Source organism: Halichoeres trimaculatus, unplaced genomic scaffold, assembly GCF_033239565.1.
Source record: "Halichoeres trimaculatus isolate MK-OKI-2021-1 unplaced genomic scaffold, fHalTri1.1 fHalTri1_scaffold_8, whole genome shotgun sequence".
In the NCBI taxonomy this organism is placed as follows: Eukaryota; Metazoa; Chordata; class Actinopteri; order Labriformes; family Labridae; genus Halichoeres; species Halichoeres trimaculatus.
In genome coordinates, this window is record NW_027437186.1 from 27,656,755 (window position 1) to 27,680,429 (window position 23,675).

Sequence of the window (23,675 nt, forward strand, 5' to 3'; positions counted from 1 at the left end):
TGTTTATCAAATCACAAACGCATTTGCATCACATTTTCCTGCACTTGTGTCTGCTCAGGAAGAGATTTAGGAAGGAGTAAGCGGTGCCTCTGATTTTCTGAGAAGTTGACATTTTGATGAATAGATGTATTTTCAGAGGAGCCACAATTCAAAGAGAAAGACACATCATTAAGTGAATTGCAGCTGTCAGGAGCTGCAACAGGAGCTGGAGTGAGTCTACAGACTGGGACAGACCGCCTCCGTCCACAAGCCAGGAGGAGAAAGTCAGAGCAGTATGAAAAAACGCCGCAGATCATACAGGACTTAGATGAGTGGTAGCTTGTGTTTCAGAGCCAGCTCGCCGTGAAACAAACAGCAGACACAGAGAGCAGCCTGCGTGAGCGTGCATTTCAAGGTTTCTGACAACAAAGAAGGGAGGGTAATCCTGTCATACATCGATTGAGAGGGTTCAACCCACAGCCTGCTCAACGTGCAGACACAGGCACACAGCTAGCATCACAGCAAACACTCACAGATTGATTTCTATTTAGGATTCATTTCCATAGAAGACAAATGGCTGTTACAAAAGAGTCCCAGAGTAAAGATGTTACATTAGAGGAAAAAAAAAAACTGACTGCAGTGGATGTAATTCATTAAAACACTTCAGTGGACAGCCTTGGGACTAATTCAGGGCTTCACTCTGACCTTTAATTATTAATTTGCAATAATTATGCAAAAAAGAGTTACGAAATACTTATAATAATGAGAAACATTTTTTTTGCTTGTATGATGATCCTACTTGTACTTTAAATGAAGCCAAACATCCTTGAACCATCTTTTTTGGCCATGTCACTACAGCTATAAAAAAAAAATCATAAATATAGATGAATACATGTAAACTTAATGTGATTTCAAGAAAGTGTCCTTGCACATAAGAAAGGATCTAGTGCTCTCAAAGGGTTTTGGTAATCACTTCATATTTTTCGTGCTCCGAGAAATTTTCTTGTGCTCACAAGAAAAGTAACTTGTATGCACTAAAGTTTTCCTGTGCTCATGAGACAGTTTGCTGTGTTGGAGAATCAGTTTTACTTTTCAGAAGAACATTCTCAGTGCACAAAAGAAAGTTTTACATGCTCTAAGAAAGTTTGGTGGTGCCCAGTATAAAGCTTCCTGCATTCATTAGTAAGTTTTCAGCATTGAAGAGTGATTTTTTGTGTTCAAGAGAAAGTTTTGGGTGTTAAGAGAAGGTTACCTATGTTGACTTAAAAGTATTTGTTCACATGAGAAAGTTTTTAGGGCTTTGCAAGAGGTTTTAAGTGCTTTCAATAAAGTCTTTCTTACATACAGGAAAGTTTCTCATGCTCAGAAGAAAGTTTTCTTGTAGGACACAGATAGCCCTATGAGGTTTGCCCCCGAGCTGGTGGCTCTCACCCTGATTCTTACAATATCCACTGCCCTCTCTCATCTAATCAAAGGCATAAAAAGCCTAAAAACTTACTTAAAAAAGAGAATGAAGTTGTCTGTACTTATGAGAAAGTTTTAGGTGTTTGTGAGATTGTTCTCTGTGCAAATAAAGTTTCCCTTACTCATGAGTCTTCTGCACTCATGAAGTTTCTTGTTTTCATGTGGTGTTTTCACGTGCTTAAATAAAATTTTCTGTGCTCACGAGAGAAGATTTCTGTGCTTGTAAGAAGTTTCTCGTGCTAATGATAAAGTTTCCCGCACTCTTAAGTTTCCCTTTCTGTCTTGAAACTTTCAAGTGTAAAAAATTTGTTTGTGCTCACAGGAAAGTTTTCCGTGTTTATAAAGGAGCTTTCCTTACCAAAAGGTAAAATTTTGTTTCTAAATTTGCCAAAATTGCTTTAAGTCCTTAATTTTAATTTTGCAATCACCATCATTAGGTGTCGGAATATCTCTGAAAGCATGTTAAACTTTCTTGTGAGCATCAGCACTCCGTCCTTTGTGTTGGCACAAAAAACTTTTAGTACCAATGTGAAAGTTTTCTGTACTTTTAGAGGTGCTCTGATGCCTAGTGATGGTGGTCTCGGGTGTGAAAACCTCACATGAGATTTTTTATACCTGAATACTAGAGCAGCATGCTTTGAGACCCTGAGATGAATCAGGTTGCAGGAGGCTGGTAATTCAGTTTTTGGTGCTTTTAGCAGCTGGAGGTCATTTTTAGTAAGTTCCCTCCACAGAGAAGAGTCTGGAAAAGTATAGAAAGCTGAGAACAGCTCCATAAATCCAGAGAGGAGCTTCATGTTTAGCAGAACTTTATCAGAGGATGGCCCTGAGGTCCAGTGAAAGAAGAAGCCTAGATTCAGCCAGGAACAGATACAAATAAACAACTTTTTGTTAGTCACGTCTTGATTTTTCATTCTGCGCTCAGTAGATGGAGCTGCTGGTCCCAGGAGATCCTCCCTCCTCTTCCTCTCTCCTCTGTTACATTAAACATGTTCAGCTCCAAACAGTGAAAACAAACCAGCCCTGATACCACGGGGAAATGTGAAATCTTGTTTCAGAAACCAGACGAGCCCACAGGTTCCATTTCATTTTATTTTTTATTAAACAGATGCAAATAAGTCCTTTAACTGCAACATCTGCAGCGTCTGCTTTCAGATATTACAAGTGAAATAATGAAATATCAGAGAAGTGGAGAGCTTTGTTGAATTTTAACAAGCCTGCAATAAAGCAAAGTGTCAACAGAGTGTGCACACATCGAGCCGAGTAGAAACAGGATTCAGAGACTTTGCATGTTACACAACACGCTGAGGTTTTATCTACAAGATTGGCACTCCGGCAGCTTCATGATTAAGGATCAAAAATCACACATCAGACACTCAAGATGCTTTTATTTTCACTAAAAAATACCCAGCATTCACCCTGCTCTGCGTAAACAACTCTCATCCATGACAAATATAAAAAAATACATTTCTTTGCAGTGAAGTGCACATCAGAAGGAAGGGCTTTCAGCTTTGTTGTCGTCTTGTTCTGGTTTTCAAAAACCGTTTGTTCTTTAATTGATTTCTTCCACCGTCAGCTCGGAAACACTTGTTAGAAAAATCGCTGATGTGTTTTTCTTGTTAAGCGACACAACGAAAAAAGAAGCAGCATCTGCAACTTCTTAACGCAGCCGTCAGCCGAGCGCTGAAGTTTAAAGATTAACTGCGAGTCTAAAAATAGTTTGATGAGAGGAACGCAGCGGTGCAAGAGTCAAACTTTTCAGGAGTGTGTTTGAATCTGTGCACCAGAAAGTTTCTGTGTCAGTGGAGTGTGCGGCATGTTAAGACCCGCCCACTGAAGAGGAATAAAGGTTTTGTGAGTTTCACTCTGTGAGTTTAAAGCTGCAGGATTATTTGATGATGTAAAGAAATCAAAGCTATGAGAGGAAATCCCTCTCAGCTCATCCCTCGTGTGGCTTTTGTGTCAAATTAAAGTGATGTCGACACCTCTGTCCATGATGTGACGTAAAACAAGAGCAAACTGCCCAGAACTGCAGATCTTGATGGCGGTGCCTGGTCAACGATGGCATATTTCTGTTATTTCAAGCAAATATGCCACAGATTTTCTGAGGGGCAGCTTCTTTGCGGTTTATGACAGAGGGTTAGGTTTTGGGATTGTTTTTTGAAATCAAACGCAATAATAAATTGTAATTTTAAGCTCATTGAACTAAATTATGCAGGTTTTTGTCACTCTTAAGACAAAAAGACATTAAGGTTTCTGCCCTCTGGTGAGTGTGGTGTACAGAGTTTGGTACAGGTGTCTTGTCTGTGTAAGGTCAAGGGTCAGGGGTCGTGGCTGGACTGTGTATCGGTGTTGGGCTCTGCTGCAGCCTCTGCCTCCTGATGCATCTGACTGAGGTGTTTGACTAAACTCTCCAGCTGGGGATTTCCTCCAAACTCCTTAATGAGCCGATACGCCTCCACCTCCAGGTCCCGCAGAGTCTGCCGGGTGTAGGCGAAAGAGCCCACCTTCTCCAGGTAGTCCACACAGTACCGCTTGATGTCCATGTTCTCTGTGCGTTGCCTCAGGATGTTCTGCACCTGTGTGCTCTCTGGACGTGACCAGATGGCGTGGATGGTAGGGAAAGAGAACTTCCCCTCAGTCAGATCCTCACAGAAGCTCTTATTCTCGCTGTACTCTCGAGAACTCAGGTTGGCATAGTCATCTCGGATCTGGAAGAAAAGCCCCAGCGTGTCCAGGAGAGGTTTCAGGTCCTGTTTCCAGTCAGAGAAGAGCTGCATGAGGCCCACAGCCAAACCAAACAGCCCTCCGGTTTTCTGCAGCACCATGTTTCTGTACTCCTGCTCTGTGGGACAGGTGTACGTGTCTCTCCAGTGGATGTCCAGACCCTGACCGCGGTGCAGCTCCAGCAGCTGCCGAGTGAACACTCGCACGGCCTCGGGGTGCTCCAGGGTCAGCACCTTCTCCAGCCCCAGGAAGTAGACGTAGTTGGCTGAGTTGATGACGGAAGGGACGCCGTAGATGCTGTGGGCCACGGGGAAGCCTCGCCGTAGCTTGGAGCTGTCCTCGATGTCGTCGATGAGCAGGCTGGCGTTGTGGAGCATCTCCGTCACCTCAATAATCACCTGAAAAGAAAAACACACATGATTAAACTGGAAGAAGAGAAAAACATCTGCTTTCACTTTTTTAGAAAGCAGCAGAGAAAATACAGCATGCTTTTCAAATACCTCAAGAAAAGGAGAATAAACACTAGAAAATATAAACTTGAAAAAACATAAACATAGAGAAAGATAATTCTGAATTTTAACACTTTTGATCTGTAAATCTAAACCCCCATAAAATCTCCCGAATTCTGTGTCCTCTCCAGCTTTCTCTCCACAAAACACGACCTGGACTCTTTTGACAAACCGGACTGGACTTACATTCTTATACTATTCTTTTTTTTTCTGCCTTTTTTTTCACTTTTTTCAAATACAGGTAAATAGTTTGATTTTGGGGAATTAAATCTAAATGTATTTGTCTAAAAAGTTTTTCTTATATTTGTGAACTACAAACAATTTGTGAGAAAACCTGGAGCGGACTCTTTTGATTTGAACTGTTTCATGGACTAACTGATGGTGATCTTTAGAGTTATTTGAACGATATAAACATATTTAATTTTTGGAGTAGAACTTTTTCATTCTTCTTTGTTTCCTTGAGTAATATGGAAGTCACTTATTTGCAGTTATAAATGTATAAGACAGTTACTGACATGAATTTCTCTCTTCTTTTAAAGCTGAATGCAGAAAAATGGCTTGATGTTGGATTATTTTGGAGGACAGCAGCAAAAAGCATGTGGTCAGATGTTAAGTCAACATGACTGAATGCCAGAAATACCAGTGCATGAAAGCTGCTTTTAAAAATCTTTCTTTTCTCAACTCAACACTCAGTGTATTAGAAGCAGGAGCTGTGTGAGAAATCATGCAGTACAGCTTCTAGACAGCAGATGGCGCCATGTTCACACTTTTTGCTGCTCTGCTCCTCTTGCAAGTGTCTGTCAGGGGGCATGATGAGGACTGTTAAACAAAAAAACAAACCATAAATGAGATTCTGTACACTGGTTTGTGATGCTTTGAAGATACAAACACAGTTTTGCCCCGCCTACAGAGAGAACGATAAGGGCTCAGGTTCAAATTTAACATTACAATAACAATGTTTTTAACTGTTAAGCATTTTCCTTTAGAATGAGGATGTTGAAGTTCAGAAGAGAGCATGCTCTGTAAGCTATTTTAGATTTGGTCTTTATATAAAGACAAAATTTCACTTTAGTTTTGGCCTCATTTTAGTGTTTTTTTTTTCCAACTCTGCAGTTTGTAAGGTTTTAGGTCAAGACTTGACAGTTTAATTAAGTGAATTAAAAAAGTCTGCACACTTCAGTTGAAACATTTCCTCTTTGAAGCTGATTGTAACTGGTACCAGGGTTGTGTTTTTAAATTTGCAGAGCTACACACTGTAGCCCTATCTCCACCAAGCAGTCAAGTTCAGTTCATCTCAGTAAGAAACTCTTTTTGTGGCGTTTCCTTTGACTAAAACCGGGACAAGTCCCCAAATTGCCGACCCATACCTGTACTGGCTGCTGTATTTCTCCCTGTGACACACAGCCTTTTCTGAAACAAAGCTTGACTGCACTTTGTACCAAAGAGCCAATCACAAAGAAGACAAATTGTTGGATGTCTCCCATCATTGCCTTTTGTTCACTGTAGCGTTTTTCTTCTTCGTTGGATGTATCAGCGAGGCACACAGTCGCGCTGCTATACTGTCACACTATTAAGGCACATATGGCTTACACACCGCCTGCCAAGAAGGGCACGGTTGGCGTGTGGAAACGCAAACAGGATCCTGCTGATCCAACTCGGACCAAACTGTACTGATCCAAAGGGCTTAAAAAAAGACCAAACTGAGACCAGAGTACAAGAGACCAGGTCATGGCATAGACCACAGTACATGGAGACAAAAAGTGGCTGGGATAGAGACCACATTAATCAAGACCAAGAACTAGACAGGGCCAAGACCAGAGCACCCTGGGGCTAAGACAAGTCTAAGACTGAGACCAGAGGGCACTTAGACCAAGACAAGACCCTGACAAGAATAAGACTTAGACCAAGAAAAGCATGAGACCTGATTCAGACAAGTCTGAGAACAAGTATAGTCAGAGGTAGAGACCAGATGCACTCACACAAAAAAAAACAAATCTTAGAAAGTTCATCAAATGTCTTGTCACAAATATGCAATTAGACTTATCCAATATCTCGTCCAACCCCAGTTCAGTGCCATTGCAGCGAGAATTTTTTTATTTAAGATTCTTGAAAATGAGTTTTTATCCAGACTGATGATACTTAACTAAATATACCTGGTTGTCCTGACCACTGGACATCCAAATGACCTGCACCATGGAGGATAATCCTGTCTGCATCGGAGCATGCTCTTGTCATCATGGTATCTAGTTTGGATCATGTGTGCATCTATTGTACCCTCCTCTCCTCTGAGTGTCTGCAGGGAGAGCGAGTGTCGGGACCCTGCAGAAGGAAACGTTGTGTTTGGCGGATAAACGGCTCGACCGACCCGGCCTTGGCCATCTGCCTGACCCACTGAGCCTCTCTTTGTGCTCCCCGGCCTCACACAAACAGCTTTCATTAGCAGACAGCAACACTCGTCCTGAAAACCAGCAGAGCGCTCCAGCAGGCTGCACGGCCGGCTCCAGACAGCAGACGCCTGATGGACACCCCGACACGGATACAAAACAGTGTGTGGTTTTCTGACAGGTAGAGACTCCTCCATTCTCACAGGAGTTTACTGAACCTGCTGAGTCAAGTTTGATACTTCAGGGTTGCTTTTGTAGCATTTTGCAGATCAAATCAGTGGTGATGGTTTGGATGGATTTTATTCAATATAAGACTCTGAATCAGCCGGTCTCAGACAAAGCTGCAGACCGACTCCAGCTCTACCAGACGTCATTGATTACCACCTGAGGTTGCCGACTGTTTGCCGAAGCTACAATCAGTGATCCATTAAGAATGCAGACTCCTTCACAACAAGTGAGTCAAATATATTGAGGGAAAATGACCCTGAAGGGAGACAAGGAGTCGGAATTAGAAAGGACTACAGCTGAAATAAACACACCTGAGTCACTCTGCAGGAGTCTGGAGTTGAGCCCAGGTTCTAACATGATCTCTCAGCATGCCTGCAGGTTTTTATGTCATTCAAGAACGCCTGTCTCATTCGTTAAAATCAGAAAGTTGAGCCGGATGCTCCATGATTGAGTTTCCCACAATCTTTAAGAGTAATAACCTTCAATTTACACAAACTCCATATAAGATTTGAATGGATGTGTGTTGTTTTGGTGGGTGCTTGACTCTTGAATCCTCTCCCTCGGATATGTGAGGTGTTTAATACTCAATTTAAAGACTCTAGTAAAAGTATCTGCTACAGTTTAATAGAGGAGATTTGATAATGAGCCAAAAAACTCAAGTTTGCTTTATGGTATGAAGCAGAACGGTGGAATCGAGTTGGGCCGGCTACAGCGTTGCCACCTGTATTTCAATTAGGCCTGCATTTAACCACCCAAAACTCAAAAACTGCAGTTGTAAAAATCCTCCTTTCGTTTAGTGTGTGCTGATGGAGAAATGATCTCTTCATAATCAAATCACATTTTTAACTAGGCTAAAAGCATGTTTATTTCTGCCAGGCCTTTGTCTCTAATAGAGCTGAAACGATTTCTTGAATAATTCGAGGTACTCGATTACAAAAATACTCGAGTAATTTTCTCTGCCTCGAGGAATTGTTTAATTTTAAAAAAGATCAAAGAGTGGTTTCAAATAGAGCTGAGGCTATATTAAGAGAGTTTTCAGACCCCTCAAGCTACCTCTTATACAAAATAGCAACTAGCAACAAATTTAGCTTCTTTTCTGGAGTTTGGAGACTAATGGGTCATTCTACGAAACGGGTGTGCAACATTTGATGAGATGTACAAGGCACAAAAAATGTGTCAAAGTGTGTTTACAAATTTTGGACCGACCAAAGCAAGTGCTCTTATTGACATGCTGTATCAGAAAATTCTATTTCTTAAAGAGAAAAATTTTCATTTGAAAAATAACTGCTCTTTAACTAAACAAAAATGTATTTTATCCGATTACTCGATTAATCGATGGGATTTTCAGTAGAATACTCGAATACTAAAATATTCGATAGCTGCAGCCCTAGTCTCTAATAATAGTAATAATAATAATAATAATAATAATAATAATAGTAATAGTAATAATAATAGTAATAGTAATAATAATAATAATAATAATAATAATAATAGTAATAATAATAATAATAATGAAATTTGGAGTCGGCTCTTTTTAGTTGAAAAGCACTAAACCAAATCTTAACAACTGCAACTAAATCAAAATTTTCTAACCTATTACACCCCTAATGTTGGCTGTTATAATAATATGCTGACCCGAACTTTATTTACTGGTATCAGCCTGTGAAAAAAATCAGTCAACCACTACTCCTCCGAAACAGAAACATTTCTCTATGTTTTGAACCCTCAGGTTGGGATAATGATTCATCCTGGTTTCTGGTCATCACGTGAATAACCAACCTCCACATGCTTTTACATTTTCCTCAATGAGCTTTGTATTTGTTTTTACAGTGTGAATAAATGAATATATAGAAACACAAACGGGTACAGTAAAACTGTCTGCCCTCAGCCCCCCACAGTTTAAGATTTGTGTGAGTTGGAGAGTAAACATCAGAGACACTCTGAGCCTGGGGCGGCAGACATAATCATGAATGACACGTGTGTTCAAAGCTGAAGACAGCCTACAAAAGCTAACCTTTCTGCACTGTCACAGAGAACAGGAGGAAGCCAGCTGGCGAAAGGTCGCACAAAAATCGGTGTGTACACGGGGAATTTCCCAAACCTCCACAACCAGATCTGCATCGCTCTGTGGAGGAGCGCGCACACACACACACACACCCACACACACACTCACAGGGGGGGTTTGATGAAATATTCATCGTCGAATGAATGAGACAGTGTACCGCTGTCACTGCCTGCGTCTATCTGAAGCCACGGTTGTTTCCAAGGCAGCGACTCCCTGGCAGCCGTGTGCTAATGATGACGAGAAGAGTCTGCATGAAGGGTTCAGCCGGAGTTTACCGAGCTACTGCACAGAGGAAGTCACAGGGGGAGACAGAGCTTTGAAATGTGAAGTACATTTAAACCTCAACTACCCCAAGCACCGTAACAAGGCCTTTCTGTCTGATGTGGAATTACCAGGAGGGAAAGAGAAGATTTGGTTACAACCTGTGTGTGAATAAAGCTCTGAAACTGATCAGTAAGCCTCCAATCTCAAAGGTAACCAGTCTTTGTTGATGCAGTGTGCTCCAGGATTGGAAGTGTCAGCACTTCAGTGAAGAAACGAAGCTGCGTTTGATGTGAAAATAATCAAAAATGCCACTTTGAACGTTCAGCCGCTCCTTTTATTAATTCTGCAAACTGAATTTATCATCTGAAGACGTACAACCCACTGCTGTGTGAAGCTGTGATTAAATTTCTCATGCAAAAAGTAAGATAGATTCTGTAGCAGGAGGAGAGCTGACATGACAGGATTAATCTGTAATATTTAATAATTCCTCAGTAGAGACGGACGACTTTAATACTCCTCCACACACGTTTAACCGCTCTTTAGATTAGGGGAGGACGTATTTTACGAGGAGGGAGAAAATGACCACAGGAAGCAGCTGCTGGAGTGAGATTCTTCTATCTGGAGGAGGTTTATAAAACATTCAGGAACAAAAGGAGACCTGTTGAAGGAATCCAAATGAGATCTGACAGGATCAGCACTTTGCATTCTGCAGATTCAAAACTCTCAGATTAGCATCTAAATTTTCACCAGCTGAGACACAGAACCATCTCAAATACAGCCTCTTCTTTCTGTAGAATGAACTTATCTGATCTCCTCATGTGATAAAAACAATAAACCCCATATATTATTTAGATACTTAGGTCAACACATATGAAAGCTTTATAACACTTCTTGAGTGTTTTTTTATTCAGCAGTCTTTGTGAGTTTGCAGCAGTTTGAAATCTATGCATATTTTTTTTTTGCTTCTTACGTGTTTTTATGTCCATGTTGAGGGTAAAAGAGGTAGAATATCCAAGTATCTGCTGATGGTTTTATGCCTTCTTATAACATTTTATTTCTTTAAACCTTTAGAGTTGCTATCTAAAGAAAGGATACAATTATTCACATCATTATGGGGTAGGATGACAAGATTGTGCTCTTTCTGTAACCTTTGATTATCCTCAGCTCATGAATTTAACTTCACAGGATGATCCAGAGCAGGAGGCTGGCTGATGCTTCACTTTCCCCCAATATGATATTTTGGCTTTCATATAAATCATATGAAATATAATCTTAGCTCTTGATAAATTATTTCATTCATTACAACTTTAATCTTGAACATTACAAATATGTGACACAACTTATTTCTTGTGACTTACAAATTTATTCTTGTAGAAATTATACTTAATTATTGTAACATTAAAGAACTTAAATCACAGGGCCATATTGCCGTTGTGACTTTATTTCAAAGCATGACAACGTCATTTTAATGTAAAACCTTATGACATTGATTTTTGCACTCTTGACTTTAACATGTAACATTTTAAACCCTTGTACACACGTAGCCAGGTATCAAACACTATAACCCTACTCATTCGTGTTTAAAATATGTTTGTTAACATGTACCGGGCAAGTCTGCTGTCAAGTGTGGCCTGAAGACGACCAAACCCATATTTTTCAGAGTTTTTCTGATGTGAAACCCGAGCTGACTAATCAGAATGTATCTCTGTCATTCAGCTGTGGCGTTTGAGAACCAAAACCTCTGTTTCCCAGCATATACATGTAATCATGAAATGTACAAAAAACTGATATGGTTTCCCAAATACTGTCTACATGTGGACATGGCCTAAATCTAATCTAGTAACATTCTGATTATAGACTCGTAACATTTTGGTTTTTAATTTAGTAACATTGCAACTTTTATGTAGTGAAATAGGGACTTTTATCTTGTTACATTCTGACTATCATAAAGTAACATTTGAACTTAAGACAAGTAACATTTTGAGATTATTAATCTTGTATTTATTCTGACTTTAATCTAGTAAAATTGCAGTTTGAATGTAGTAAAATCAGTACTTTAACCGTGTGACATTCTGACTTAAATCTTGAAACATTTCGTCTTTCAACTAGTAACATTGCAATTTTAATCTAGTAAAAAGGCAACTTTATTTTCTTTTGACATTACTTTTATCTGTAACATTCTGACTTTAACCTAATAAAACAAGTTTAACTTGTAAAAAATTCTGACTTTATTTCAACATTACAACTTAATTTTTCATTTTATTATGACTTTATTCTTGGATACTCAACACAAATACATTACATAATATTGAACACTTTCATAGTCTTTGATGATGCTTAGCAAAGATTTAAGGTTATTTAAAACAATCCCTTGTTTTAACCACTTCAAATGTGTAAAACAACTGTTAAACACCATTTTTTCCTCCAACCTTTGTTTTGCAATATTTCAGCACAGCAGACTTTTTTATTAGTAAATGCAGCATAAAAGTAACCTATGTGAACGTATGTGGTGACTGAGTGGGTATATGAAACAGAATCTCTGAGACAGACCCTGGCGAGAAGCGCTTCACCACATCATCAAACAAAATGATCCCAATGCAGATTAACAGTTTGACTGCTTTATGATTCATGGTGCCAACAAGCCTCTGTTCAAATGTTACACATTTATACCACCAGAAAGGGAAACTTTATAGAAATTTTGGATACTCAGCAAATGGTTAAAGCACAAAAATTGTGGAATAATGTCCCAATGAGCAGTAATTCAACCTCAAAGAGGCACTGTAACCTGTTCCTTATACTGTTCTCTCTTTCCAAAAGCTCAAAAATTGCTCAGTGCAGTTCAAATACTTCACAACCCCGAGACATAAAACTCTGCAGGAGCAAACACACCATCTGTACGGGCAAACAAAATGCATCCCACTCCAAATTGAGTTTCTGAAACCTGTAAGCTGATTTTTAAACTCAAGCCCTCAAACAAACAGAAAGGTAACGGATGTATTTTAAGCGCTGCTGCTGTTTTCATTTCATCCCCTCAATGCTCTGCTGCATGAAAAACCTCCTGTAATAAATCATTGATGCTTTATACCCAACATCCAAGCCTTACATTTACATTTAGTTAGCAACCGTTCAGCTGAACAGACTCTGGCTGCATTAAAAACAAACTGTTTTCAGAGCGAGCACAGAATCATTTCACCTCCCTGGATCCTGCTGCAACAATAAACACCTCACAGACACTCTGAATGCTAAATAGCTTATAAGAGATGGTTTCTCACCTGCAGTTTGTCCTCAGGTACATTTAGCCAGTGGTTAAAAGCTTGGGAAAGTTTTGTCCTTACTTGTTTCCCTGAAAGAAAGTCAAGGATGAGGAAAGAGTCATCAGGCTTAGAATGATGGTGTTTAAAATTAAACTAACAATACAAACAGTGTGACGTAGGTGTGAATTTCCAAACTCTAATGCATGTGATGTACTTCCTCTTAACAGGAGTCTCACTTTAAACTAAGTAAACATAATTATTAAAAGACTTTGTACTTTTGCAGCTGCTGCCAGCCTGTGTTTAGCCAACAGTGGAGGTGTAGCGTGACCTGGCAGCAGGATAGAAACGTCCTGCAGCTGGTCTGAAAGCAGCACAGGAAGTTTTCTCAAGTTCAAAGAAAACTTTTTCTTCTTTGACCTCATTTGATTTTGTTGTGAAGCCATTTCCTGTGTTTTTATCCACTATCTGAACAGCAGGGTTTATGTAAACCTTTAGATTTATCTGACAAAACCACATGGGGAAAACACGACACAAAGCACTGGTGTTTTCTTTTTATCCAAAGCTTTGAAATTGGCAACACTGGTTCTGCAAGAGAGGGTATCCCGACTCAATCTTGAGATTCCTCGTATTTACTCGAATAAAAGTCTGATGTTAGGTCAGTCTTATCTGCCTTGGCTTTACAGTGAATTTTTATCTAATAAATCTGTGTCTTAACTGCTGCAAAAGAGTATCAAGTCATGAAAAACTACACTCAAAACTAGATCACACAAATCTGATCATGTTTGACCATAATGTGGTTAGTCATAGTGATTGAAACATGAGCCTGACACTTACATGTCACTATTTTGCCCTGCAAAAATACTTTTCAAAAACTTTTTACACCCTTAAAGTGAAAAATTTTCATACTGCACAGATGAGCAGATTGAAAAAAACTCACCTGGCAGCTGCAGTAGGTACTTGTATGGTTCCAACAGAATCCGCTCAGAGGTAGCTTTGGTGTCCGCATCCATTTCTTCAGGTTTTACAAATCTATATTGGGGGACAAAGGACAATAAGAGGGTAAAGATAATCTCTACATTTAAAGGGTTTTATCTGGGGACAGAATGACTATCAACCGGGCTGATTATTGGCACCAATCAGAAGTGAAAGCTGTGCATGCGCAGTGCTCACACTCACTGCGAAGAGGAGAAAATGTATTACTGGGTGCAGAAGCTCTGGAGAGCAGATTCATGTTTCAAATTGTTTCTACCTGTCTTTCTAAATCTGTCCACAAAGATTTTTTTTTTCATTTATGTTGCTTTATTACATGTTGCATCAACAAAGGTCACTCAAATCCTCTGAAATGCACAAAGTCACCCCCCATGTTCAAGCATATTTGAGTGAATTTCACGAAGAGATATGCAACTTGAATAGTCCCTGATAATATACATGCAAAATAGTGACTTTAAGAATGCTATCCATTTTAATAAAACAAAACCTTTAGAACAGACTATGCATGTTCAGAGCACATGTTAAGCTGGTGTGGCTGCCTGCATGGCAGCAAAAAACTGAAATTTAAGTCAGTGTTTGTCTTATTTTTTGAACACATTTTCTTGTTAGACTCCATATAAATCACCATCACCTAACAAGCACAGAAAAAATGAAAAATGTCTTCTTTCAAGGTATTAAGAGACAAAATTAATCCCTAGATAGCTTGTTAAGATCAAAAGAACCAGCTAATGGGGTAAGAAACAATAAATTAGTTAAAAGAAATGTTAAGTTTATAGGATCTCTTCCTCATCCGATCTAACATAAAAAAGAACATTCTTGACAAATCTGATCAAATGCTTCCATCTTGTAAATCAGCCTTTTGTGCATGACTCATGTTGCAGAGTCATACAATCCCTTTGTGCATGGTCACACATGGATCACATGATTGAGTAAGTTAGGACAATCACAGCACAGGGGAATGAGATGAGCAGTGCAGAAATAAATAGGAGCTGTTAGTTATCACTACTGTTGAAACCACTTATTCTTCACACAGCAGATTTAGCCTAATTTCATTAAAAAAATACTTTTAACATCATCTACATCTGGTCACATGAGGATGAGCCATAAATACAGCAGCCTAATAAAAGGTGTGAAGCTTCTATGAAGGATGAAAGTAGACTGAATAAATTTCAGAAAGGTAAAAAAGTCACTGCAGCTAAAGGATTTAGATGTTTCTTGGATGGCTATGTTATTTGATATCAAACAGAATATAAGCTAAACCAAATTCTTTCAGTATACATACCCATTATAAACTATTAATTTAGGACGAAAACAAAAAAAATGTTTATGACCATGATGTATACATTAAAAAAAGGACATGGCTCTGTAGTGGAAGTTTCACTCCCAGGAGCTGCTGTCTGTGAACAGTTTCCAGCAAATGCTGGTTAAAGCCATGTCATGCCAAGAAAAAGCCATATATAAACATGATCGAGTAACACTGAAGACTACTCCGGACCTGAGCCAACTTAAGATGAACTGAGAGGAAAAGGAATACTGTCCTCAGTAGAGGAGTCAAAATAAGATTTGTATGTCGGTTTTACTTTGAGAAACATACATATATGCCCATGGTTTATATCTGGAATCAGACATCTACATTTTGTTTTAAAAACGGCGTAGAAAATTCATACATTTAGAGATATCCTGTCACATGTAACATTTTGAAGAATTTGAAGCTAATGTTGGAACTATTTTTACCCCATGCCAATTTTTTTCTCGCTGCAATGACAATAGTAAGTCCCCTTAAGTGAGAATTAAAAAAGATATAAGTCATAAATTTCCAATTAAACTGCTAAGAATTACATTAAAAGTCTTTGTAAAATCAAAAATATAAGCTCTGCTGTCGCTCTCTGGTCAATTGTCGTTGACAATTGTCGTTAACTGTCGTTAGCTCCACCCACCTTAGCTTTCTGGGCTGAGTTCCGGTTAGCCTGAAAGCTAGTTAGCCACCGTTAGCACGCTAACGTTAACGCGCCGGTAGAAAACCGTTGGTCATTACTTTTATATCTTCTCCTTATAAAAGCCTTCCGTTATATCCCTGGTCGAGCAAAGCAGGTGTTACGACCACACAAGCCCCACATCAACATCATTTTAAGTGCGCGTGAAGCTGACTGTACGTGTAGAGCTCCAACTAGCCGTGATGAGCTTCATATATAGACTTCAGGTTTGTTTCAGAGCATGCGCAAAGCAGCTCCTGGGTACAACATGGTAGCCCTATTCACTGTGACTTGCACTAACGTTGTGTATGACTGGTCAAAGTTTATTTTCTTTTAATACTTTAAAAAAAAAGACAGATCCAAGCTGCCGACCCAATTTGTAAATCATATTAAGGATAAAAGTTCATTTTAAATATGGGTAGTGTAGTTTTTCAGCAGTTTTTACGTTGCAATGCGAGAACCACCCAGTGTCGTGTTGCATTCAATTCCCTTCGGACATCTTTGTTTCACGATTTATTTCAACTATTTGTATAATGAATTAATTAACAGGGACCGTGCATATTAACTAACTTTTTTACTGTCTAAGTAAGCCAAAAGACTAGTATCCACATGTAGTCTTTGGCTTTATAATTTTTATGTAACCATATACAAATTGATATTGATAAGTAAATAATAACAATAGCACATGATTTATAAAGTAAAAATATGCACCAGCACATTAAACAGCATTTGACAGGTCGTAGTGCAAATATGCAGAAAGCATGCAAGCAGTCATTATATATATATATAAAAAACAAAAACAAAAAGCAGTTTACACAATTTAACACAGCAACATGTAGAATCACCTAAATTCTCAACTGAAGGACCCCATAAAGTCAACTGAAGCAGCTATTCATACAACACAAGACAATTTTACAGCTGGCAACACATAAGGTAGGAATAGGTTTCGAGCTGATACATTTGAGGTAAACGAGGCAGTAGCCATCCAACTGTAATGGGTGGTCTGATTTGGACTGGCACAACAGTGACTCATAAAGCTGATGAGTCCTGACAAATCCAAAAAGTATGAACACATTTCTCCAAATTTACACTTACACTTAGAGAATAGATATCTGTGGCTACAAGCATCTATCTATGAACCCTCTAGGACCTCAAGAACACTTGGGGCTGAACTAACTAACATAGCATGAAGAAGCAGCGTTTTGTTATTGTGCAGCACAGACAGGGAATTAGCTCCCAGATAATGTTAGATAATGTTAATGTTCCAAATAATTTTCTTAAATTTGTTTTGTTGTGTGGACCCCAGGAGGGCTAGCAACCACTTTGTTGAAGCTAGTGGAAATCCAAATCAAAATAAAGAATAGTACTGTATAAATGAATTTGATTTTCTCTTGGGTTTCTCGGGCTAATATTCTTTCCAAGATATTTTCACTCTTATGTAGCGAATTTCCCATTAGAATCTAGTTTTTTTTTTCCCACATTACGTGAACGCGTGGTCTCTTTGTACACTTTACCTTGGATATTTTTCTCCACGATCAGCCAATCTGCGAACGCTAGGGTGCTTTCTTTCACTGTGTGAGCCAATGAACGCGCTTGGTTGTCCTGGAGGTGGGCTAATGCTCCTGTCAATCATTCCCTGGAGGATCACAGAAAGAGCTAAGCTAGAAGAGCTACTCATCAGCAGCTCTGCGAAAACGACTTTTACCATCCACAGCCAACATCAACGACGTTTAAATCCGACGGATCTCTAACATAAATGTTCCTATGGATTACTAACACGCTTTCGTCGAAGAATAGGAGTGTTTCTCAACTTGACAGCACAGGTAAGCCTGCTTTTGTTCTGCACAGCCATCGCTATTTGAACATTTTTTACTAGCTTACTTCTCTGCTGCCACCAAGGCAACCTTGACGTTTTTTAACTTGTTAAGTAAATCTGGAAGGATTTTGGGTTATGAATGAATGAATTTAGCTTCTAAAAGTCAACCAAGCGTGGAAGGTAGGCTGTAGACACCAAATAGAGCCGATGAGTGCAGTGAAAGGCGGTGTTACTCCGGGGTTGGAGAGTTTCAAGCCTGCTGGACGCAACGGAGTGTTGTGTTGTTGAACGGAGGAATCCTCGGGAGGTTGTCGTCGAGCTCTGCCTGTCATTCTGCTCCGATTTAAACGCGAATCACCTCTTTGTAGCTCAAGAGTGATGTGTTTGACGTGTTGTCTCTAACACACTGGACATACATGATCACATTATGTTGATGCGTACATGAATGACATGGCTGTTGGATGTGATTCTGTCGAGCCGCGAGGTTGACTGCACAGTTAGGCTTTTTATTTGTACAGCTGTACTTTATTTTAATCCCCCTCTTGTTATAAATATCTTTCTATTATCTCATTTTGTTATTTATTTATTGCTGACTCTTCTTTATCGTTATTTTTCGTCAGTCTTTTTTCCTGTTCCCCATAATCGTTAGTACGGTGGCCCTAAAGGTCAACCGCACTGACTTAGAAAAACATTTCACTGAAGGGAAACAAATCACAAATTGATGTCATGAAGGGTAAAAGCATCTCTCAAAACTCAGAAATATTATGTTACTAAATAATAATAATAATAATAATAATGTTAATATTATTATTAGTAATAATAATGATAATAAGGAGAAGAAGAAACGAGAACCTTAGATATATTTCACGGTTGGGGAAAAAAAAATCTGGAAAAAAGTTAATGAAATAAGACATTTGATGTGATTTAAGGGTTAAGACACCTCTTAGAATGCAAAAATACTTTTTGAAAGCAAATAAGAAAAAAGAATGTTCATGAATGGCAAATATATGTTAAAGGAATTGCAAAAAATATTTCAAAACCCGAAAAAATTTCTTGGATGCAAATATGTTCTATAAAAACGTCCTAAAAGATATAATGCAATGTAAAAAAATGGTTGACAGAATACAAAAACTTAGATTGGCAAAAGTATTTTTAGTATGTAACAATACATTCAAATTAAGACCATGAACCCATAATATATTTCATGAACAACTAAAATCTTTTAAATAAGTGCAGAAATATTCAGGAAAGTAACAGTAATAAAAACAGTAATATTTTCAACAAGAACGTGGAAAACAACAAATCTTTCTCAATATACAAAAACATTTCTATGCAGGAAGAAAGCATCCATAAAAAAGCACCAATGAAACACTTAAATATTTGATGACATGAAAAAGTAATCACAATGCAGTAATAAAACAAGATAATAATAATAATTATTATTATTATGATAATATCAATAATAACAATAATAAGTAAATCAGATCAGCATTGCTGGTAAAAGCATTTTAGTAACTGTAAAACAATATATATCATGTTAACATAAAACGAAAAACAAACAAAAAATACTTAGTTAAACTGAAACAGAAGACTTGTGAATGACAAAAATATTTGAAAAATTGTCACTTTTCAATGGGATTTTAAAAAACATTGATTTAAAGCACTGATTTAAACTTTTGAGGAACTCAATTTTTTGTAAGGACGATATGAGACTTTTCTTTTTTTTTTTTTTTTTGTTATTATCTTTGGACATTAACTTATTATTATTATTATTTTTTTCACATGATACGTTTTTGCAGTTGACCTTCAGGGCCACCGTACATTAGCCTCTCCGGATTGACTTGTTTGCTGTTGGTTGTTTCAGATGAGCTTCCTCCTAACAGAATAACTCGTCAGTTTGATCAGAGATGGCTGGATTACCGGACAGGAGGTGGACTATTTTCCTCTCTGCTTTAAAGAAAATAAGTGTTATTCTTTAAACTGTGTCGGGTTGAATACTTTTATTCACATTTCTGGAGCTGGAACGGGTTATAAACGTGTTATTTAAGCGCTGTAGCAGGTTGTTGGTCTCGGGTTGTGCATTATTGTCGCTGGTGGTCAACAATCACTCACTCGCAGGAATCGTCTGGGGCGGATGACATTGTACTCCCCCTGCGATCATTCACGATCCACAAACGAGGGCTGCGACCTTGGCTTTTGTTAGAACAATAAAATATGTTGTGTGTTGTCGCCGTGTTGCTAAGTCTTCTCTGAGCTTGACCTTGTTGCGAACGTCGACTTGTTTCTTTGTGAGGATCCGTGAGCAGTCAGCGAAAAGCCGGAGCAGCGGCAGCGGCAGCATACAGAGAACATTTTGTGAAGTTAACCAGAGCTGCATGGCTGACTCTCACTTTGTTCAGCTGCTGTTACGCACACAGCTTTAACATGACAGCGTTTTAAAGGTCCTGCTCTGTGGCTGTGTTATTATCGCTCCCGTTTCTGCTGTCGAGTGCACTATCTGCAGACGAGGAGGGGAAGCGAAAATGAGCTGTGTGCGGCTGTTTTTCTCTCTTCTAACAAAGACACACTCTTCGAAAACAGATGCGGGATATTGCAGGTGAAATGCCAACATCGTGCTTTGATTTTACAGTATTTGTGCTCAAGTGCTTTCCTTTTTAGACCGACTGTCAGCTAGTTACAGAAATGGCGTCATCCTCTGCTGTAGCGTTGGTGCAGACAGCAGGAGCACCACGCTGCCAGAGACCCGAGCACCGTGCGCCTTTTACTGTATCTTTAACCTCTTAATCATCCGTGCATTTGTGCACATCTCCTCTTTGTCCGGGGACTAGTACAGCCCACAAGCTCTACTTTCTGTATAGCCTTAAACCAGCTCTGCCTGCTGCCTGCCTGCTTGCTGACTTGCTATTACATAAACGGCTTTGCGATGAGAGTGATCAGCCTGCCTCGGTTTACTTTGCAACACAGATATTTTTGGGATTGCAAGCACACACGAGCTATTACCTGTATTGCATTAGCTGGGATTATTTAAGCAAATTAACCTCTGTTAAATCAATTACACCCTGCGCTGGATGAGGTAACATGTGCAGACGCTGTGTTTTTTGCCTTTACGCCCAGCTCTTTCATTGCATCCAGCAGAACAAGTGATGTCATCATAACAGAGCCGTGTCTTGTTGTGGCAGACTGTCTGTAAAGCCTAACCGCCTCTCTCACCTCTGTTTTTCAGCGTTACACTGGTCACCTAGAGGACTCATAGAGAGATGAAGGTATGTTCATTCATTTTCTTCCCATGCATGCGTTCAGCACCTCAGGGGAAACTCTTTTAAATCAGTACTGCTCGTGCATTTCCCTTCAACTCCTGTGCAAAAACGTTAAAACCATGCAAATCACTTGTAAAATGTTATATCAATATTTCACATGCATGGCCTCCCCTCACTGCAAGTGTGAACTTTCACTAAATGTCACTTTTGGTCTTGTTCAAACACAGCGAGGCAAGCTGCTTGGACGAAGCCCAGAGTAATACATTCATTTGATAAGCATGATAATGAGTTTCCTAAAGCTTCAGCTGCTTCTGCGAACCCAGATTGTGGACTGTTATTTTGCTGTTCTGCTTTGTTAGGTTATATTATTGAATTACATGTTGAGGGAGAAGGAGCCTCGGCGTGTGTTGACTGATGGATTTCATTTGTAGAAAGAGTCGAACCCTAAATGCACGCGACACGTACGCTGCACGATGCTACATGAATAACAGAATAAATGAGCTGTGAAATTTACTAAATATTCAAAGCGCTGGTGTTGTTTTCTCTGGCTCTGTTCAATTTGTAAAAAGTCACAGCTGTCATTGTTTGAGAAATAGGCTTTGATGAAAGCTTTGTAATCTTCCCTCAGAGTTTCCATGCATCATTTTAATGCTGTTGTCTTAACTTGTCATGTAGAGCCACAAACTGCGGAGGTGTTTCTCGGAACAGAGGACACCCTGACAGATTCCTGTTATCTGTATATTTCTATATTATGTCGCTCTCATAATGATATAAGAGGATAAAAACACAGAGAGTGATATGCAAGGCTTTGTGATCGTAGGGAACAAATTAAAAGCTGCTCTCATTGCGATTTGTAGCCTGTCGCTTTGGCTCTAATGATGTTCTGCTTGTTGTGGTTAATCAAACTATCCCACTACCCACTAATAGACATATTAGCAGTGTCAGAAAGCAGCTCGTTAAAATGCATCAGAGGCATCATGTAATCGGAGAATTGAGCTCAACTTTTATCACATTTTTGTCACACCATTCATGTGAAACTCAGTCTGCATCGGCACCACTCTCAAAGTTCTGAGACTTTGCAAAAATAATTCATTTATCCCAAGAGAATCCGGTTGTTACAGTCACTCAATAAAGTACTATCAGAGTAGTGTTAGAAAGTACAAATTAATAAGAAATAAACACTGAATGAAATTCATGGTGGTGATGGTGAGGTTGAATTTATCCTTATGCAGCCATGTCTCTGTAAGGCACACTGCACTGCATTCCCTTAGCTCTCTTCCCTCCTACTATTTACCTCCTCTGCATCCCTGTGCGTCTTAAATATCCAGAGCTTTGCAGAGATATTCAGGGGTTTGACCAATGAGCCGGCCGGCTTCAGAGCTACTAGCTGAGCACGGTGTTAACACAGCATCAGCAACAGCAACTGAAGTGAGAGTTTAAAGATAAAAGTTTGTGATTCTGTTATGAAAAACAGACCACAGCTCCTTGTGGCAACTGGAACGCACTGGGTTAGCATTTCAGCATTCTAATACCCATCTGTAGTCCCTGACAGGTCAAAGCAGACCTCACAATGATAGATGGAGTTAACTGTCTCACACTTTGTTGCTCTGCTTGGAGATGTTTTGCAGACGCTTCTCCTCTTCAGTGCAGTTTCAGATACCTAAACTTTTAAAGCAGCTGATGAAAAGTATAAATCAGATATCAGTGCATATTTTAAGAGTAGAAATAGAGGGCATCAGCAACTTGTGCACCCAACTTAAGCTAAAACAGCTTCCAAATCGGTTTAAGCTACAAGAAATACGCCTTTTAAGTATGATATCAACCCAGATTGGATGTGTTTCAGGATTCGATACGGCACATGCATCTTAGTTCCTCTTTTCAGGTCCTGATATAATTGTAGCGAAGTTACATCTTGGTGAGAATTTTGCAGTTCACAGGAAGCTTTGACCTGCTCTAGCATGTCAAAAGAATCCTGAGAAAGGGTTCATGGCGAGGGAAGGGTTTCTTTTTCTGATTCCAATACTTCAGGAGAGTAATTTAGTCATGAATATTAAAAGAGGGAAACTTATCCTGCCTTTATTGTTGGGGACATTTAGGGTCTCTGAAGAAAACTGTCAACTGTGAAACAGATTTTTCTGTCTTCTGTCGTTAATCTGTCATATTAGGATACATAAACTCAAGCCAAACACAGAGACTTTGTCCTGCTTCATCTCTAAAGTGAACAGTTTCAGATCCAACAAGGCTGGAGGAACGCTCTTTTAACCCATATTAATCATATTTGAAAACATGATTGTCTGCAGTGGTAGGAGAAAAAATAGATTCGTATAAGTATCTGGATTTTTTGTTTTATGTTATTTAAATCCTGATTTTTTTTTTTTTTTGGAGAGGGGGTGTTCAAATTTAAATCCTTCATTTTAGGCTTTGTTCAGAAGCTGGGTTGGAAAGCAGTGACTGCTTTTCTCCAGAAGAGGGTGAAATGTTTTTCTTCGACTATCTAGTAATGTGATGTCAGATCCTTTAAATAAATCTGAAAAACTGACTCACATGATGTGCATTATTTGGGAAAATATGGCTGCTGAATTGTTAGACGTCATCATCATCCAGCTTTTTCACATGGTCTGGTGTTTAAAAAGCGAACTAAGAACTGCTAAAAATTGAAATATCGAAGAGTTGCAATTTAAATCAAATCAGCATCCCAAAAAAAGTAAAAGAATTGAATCAGGAGAAAAGCATATCACCCCAGCACTAATTTATTATCTCTATTT

At 39.0% G+C, this 23,675-nt stretch overlaps 2 protein-coding genes across 5 annotated transcripts in view; one reads left to right on the plus strand and one right to left on the minus strand.

Annotated features, from left to right (window-relative positions):
* Positions 1-2,523: 2,523 nt before the first annotated feature.
* Positions 2,524-16,088, minus strand: ggps1 (geranylgeranyl diphosphate synthase 1). The gene is made up of 4 exons (XM_074675052.1): positions 15,802-16,088; positions 13,812-13,903; positions 12,893-12,963; positions 2,524-4,568 (listed from the first exon to the last, which is right to left on the minus strand). Exons 2-4 carry the CDS (start codon positions 13,882-13,884, stop codon positions 3,765-3,767), a joined length of 948 nt encoding a protein of 315 aa, XP_074531153.1. The 5' UTR covers positions 13,885-13,903; positions 15,802-16,088; the 3' UTR covers positions 2,524-3,764.
* A 1,375-nt stretch (positions 16,089-17,463) lies between these two features.
* Positions 17,464-23,675, plus strand: part of arid4b (AT-rich interaction domain 4B) — a 60,028-nt gene continuing 53,816 nt past the window's right edge. For all 4 annotated transcript variants that reach the window (XM_074675387.1, XM_074675389.1, XM_074675390.1 and 1 more), the window contains exons 1-2: positions 17,464-17,660; positions 20,877-20,916. In XM_074675387.1, coding sequence (XP_074531488.1) covers positions 20,911-20,916 — 6 coding nt within the window. In that variant the 5' untranslated portion in view covers positions 17,464-17,660; positions 20,877-20,910. The remainder of the gene's footprint in view (positions 17,661-20,876; positions 20,917-23,675) is intronic.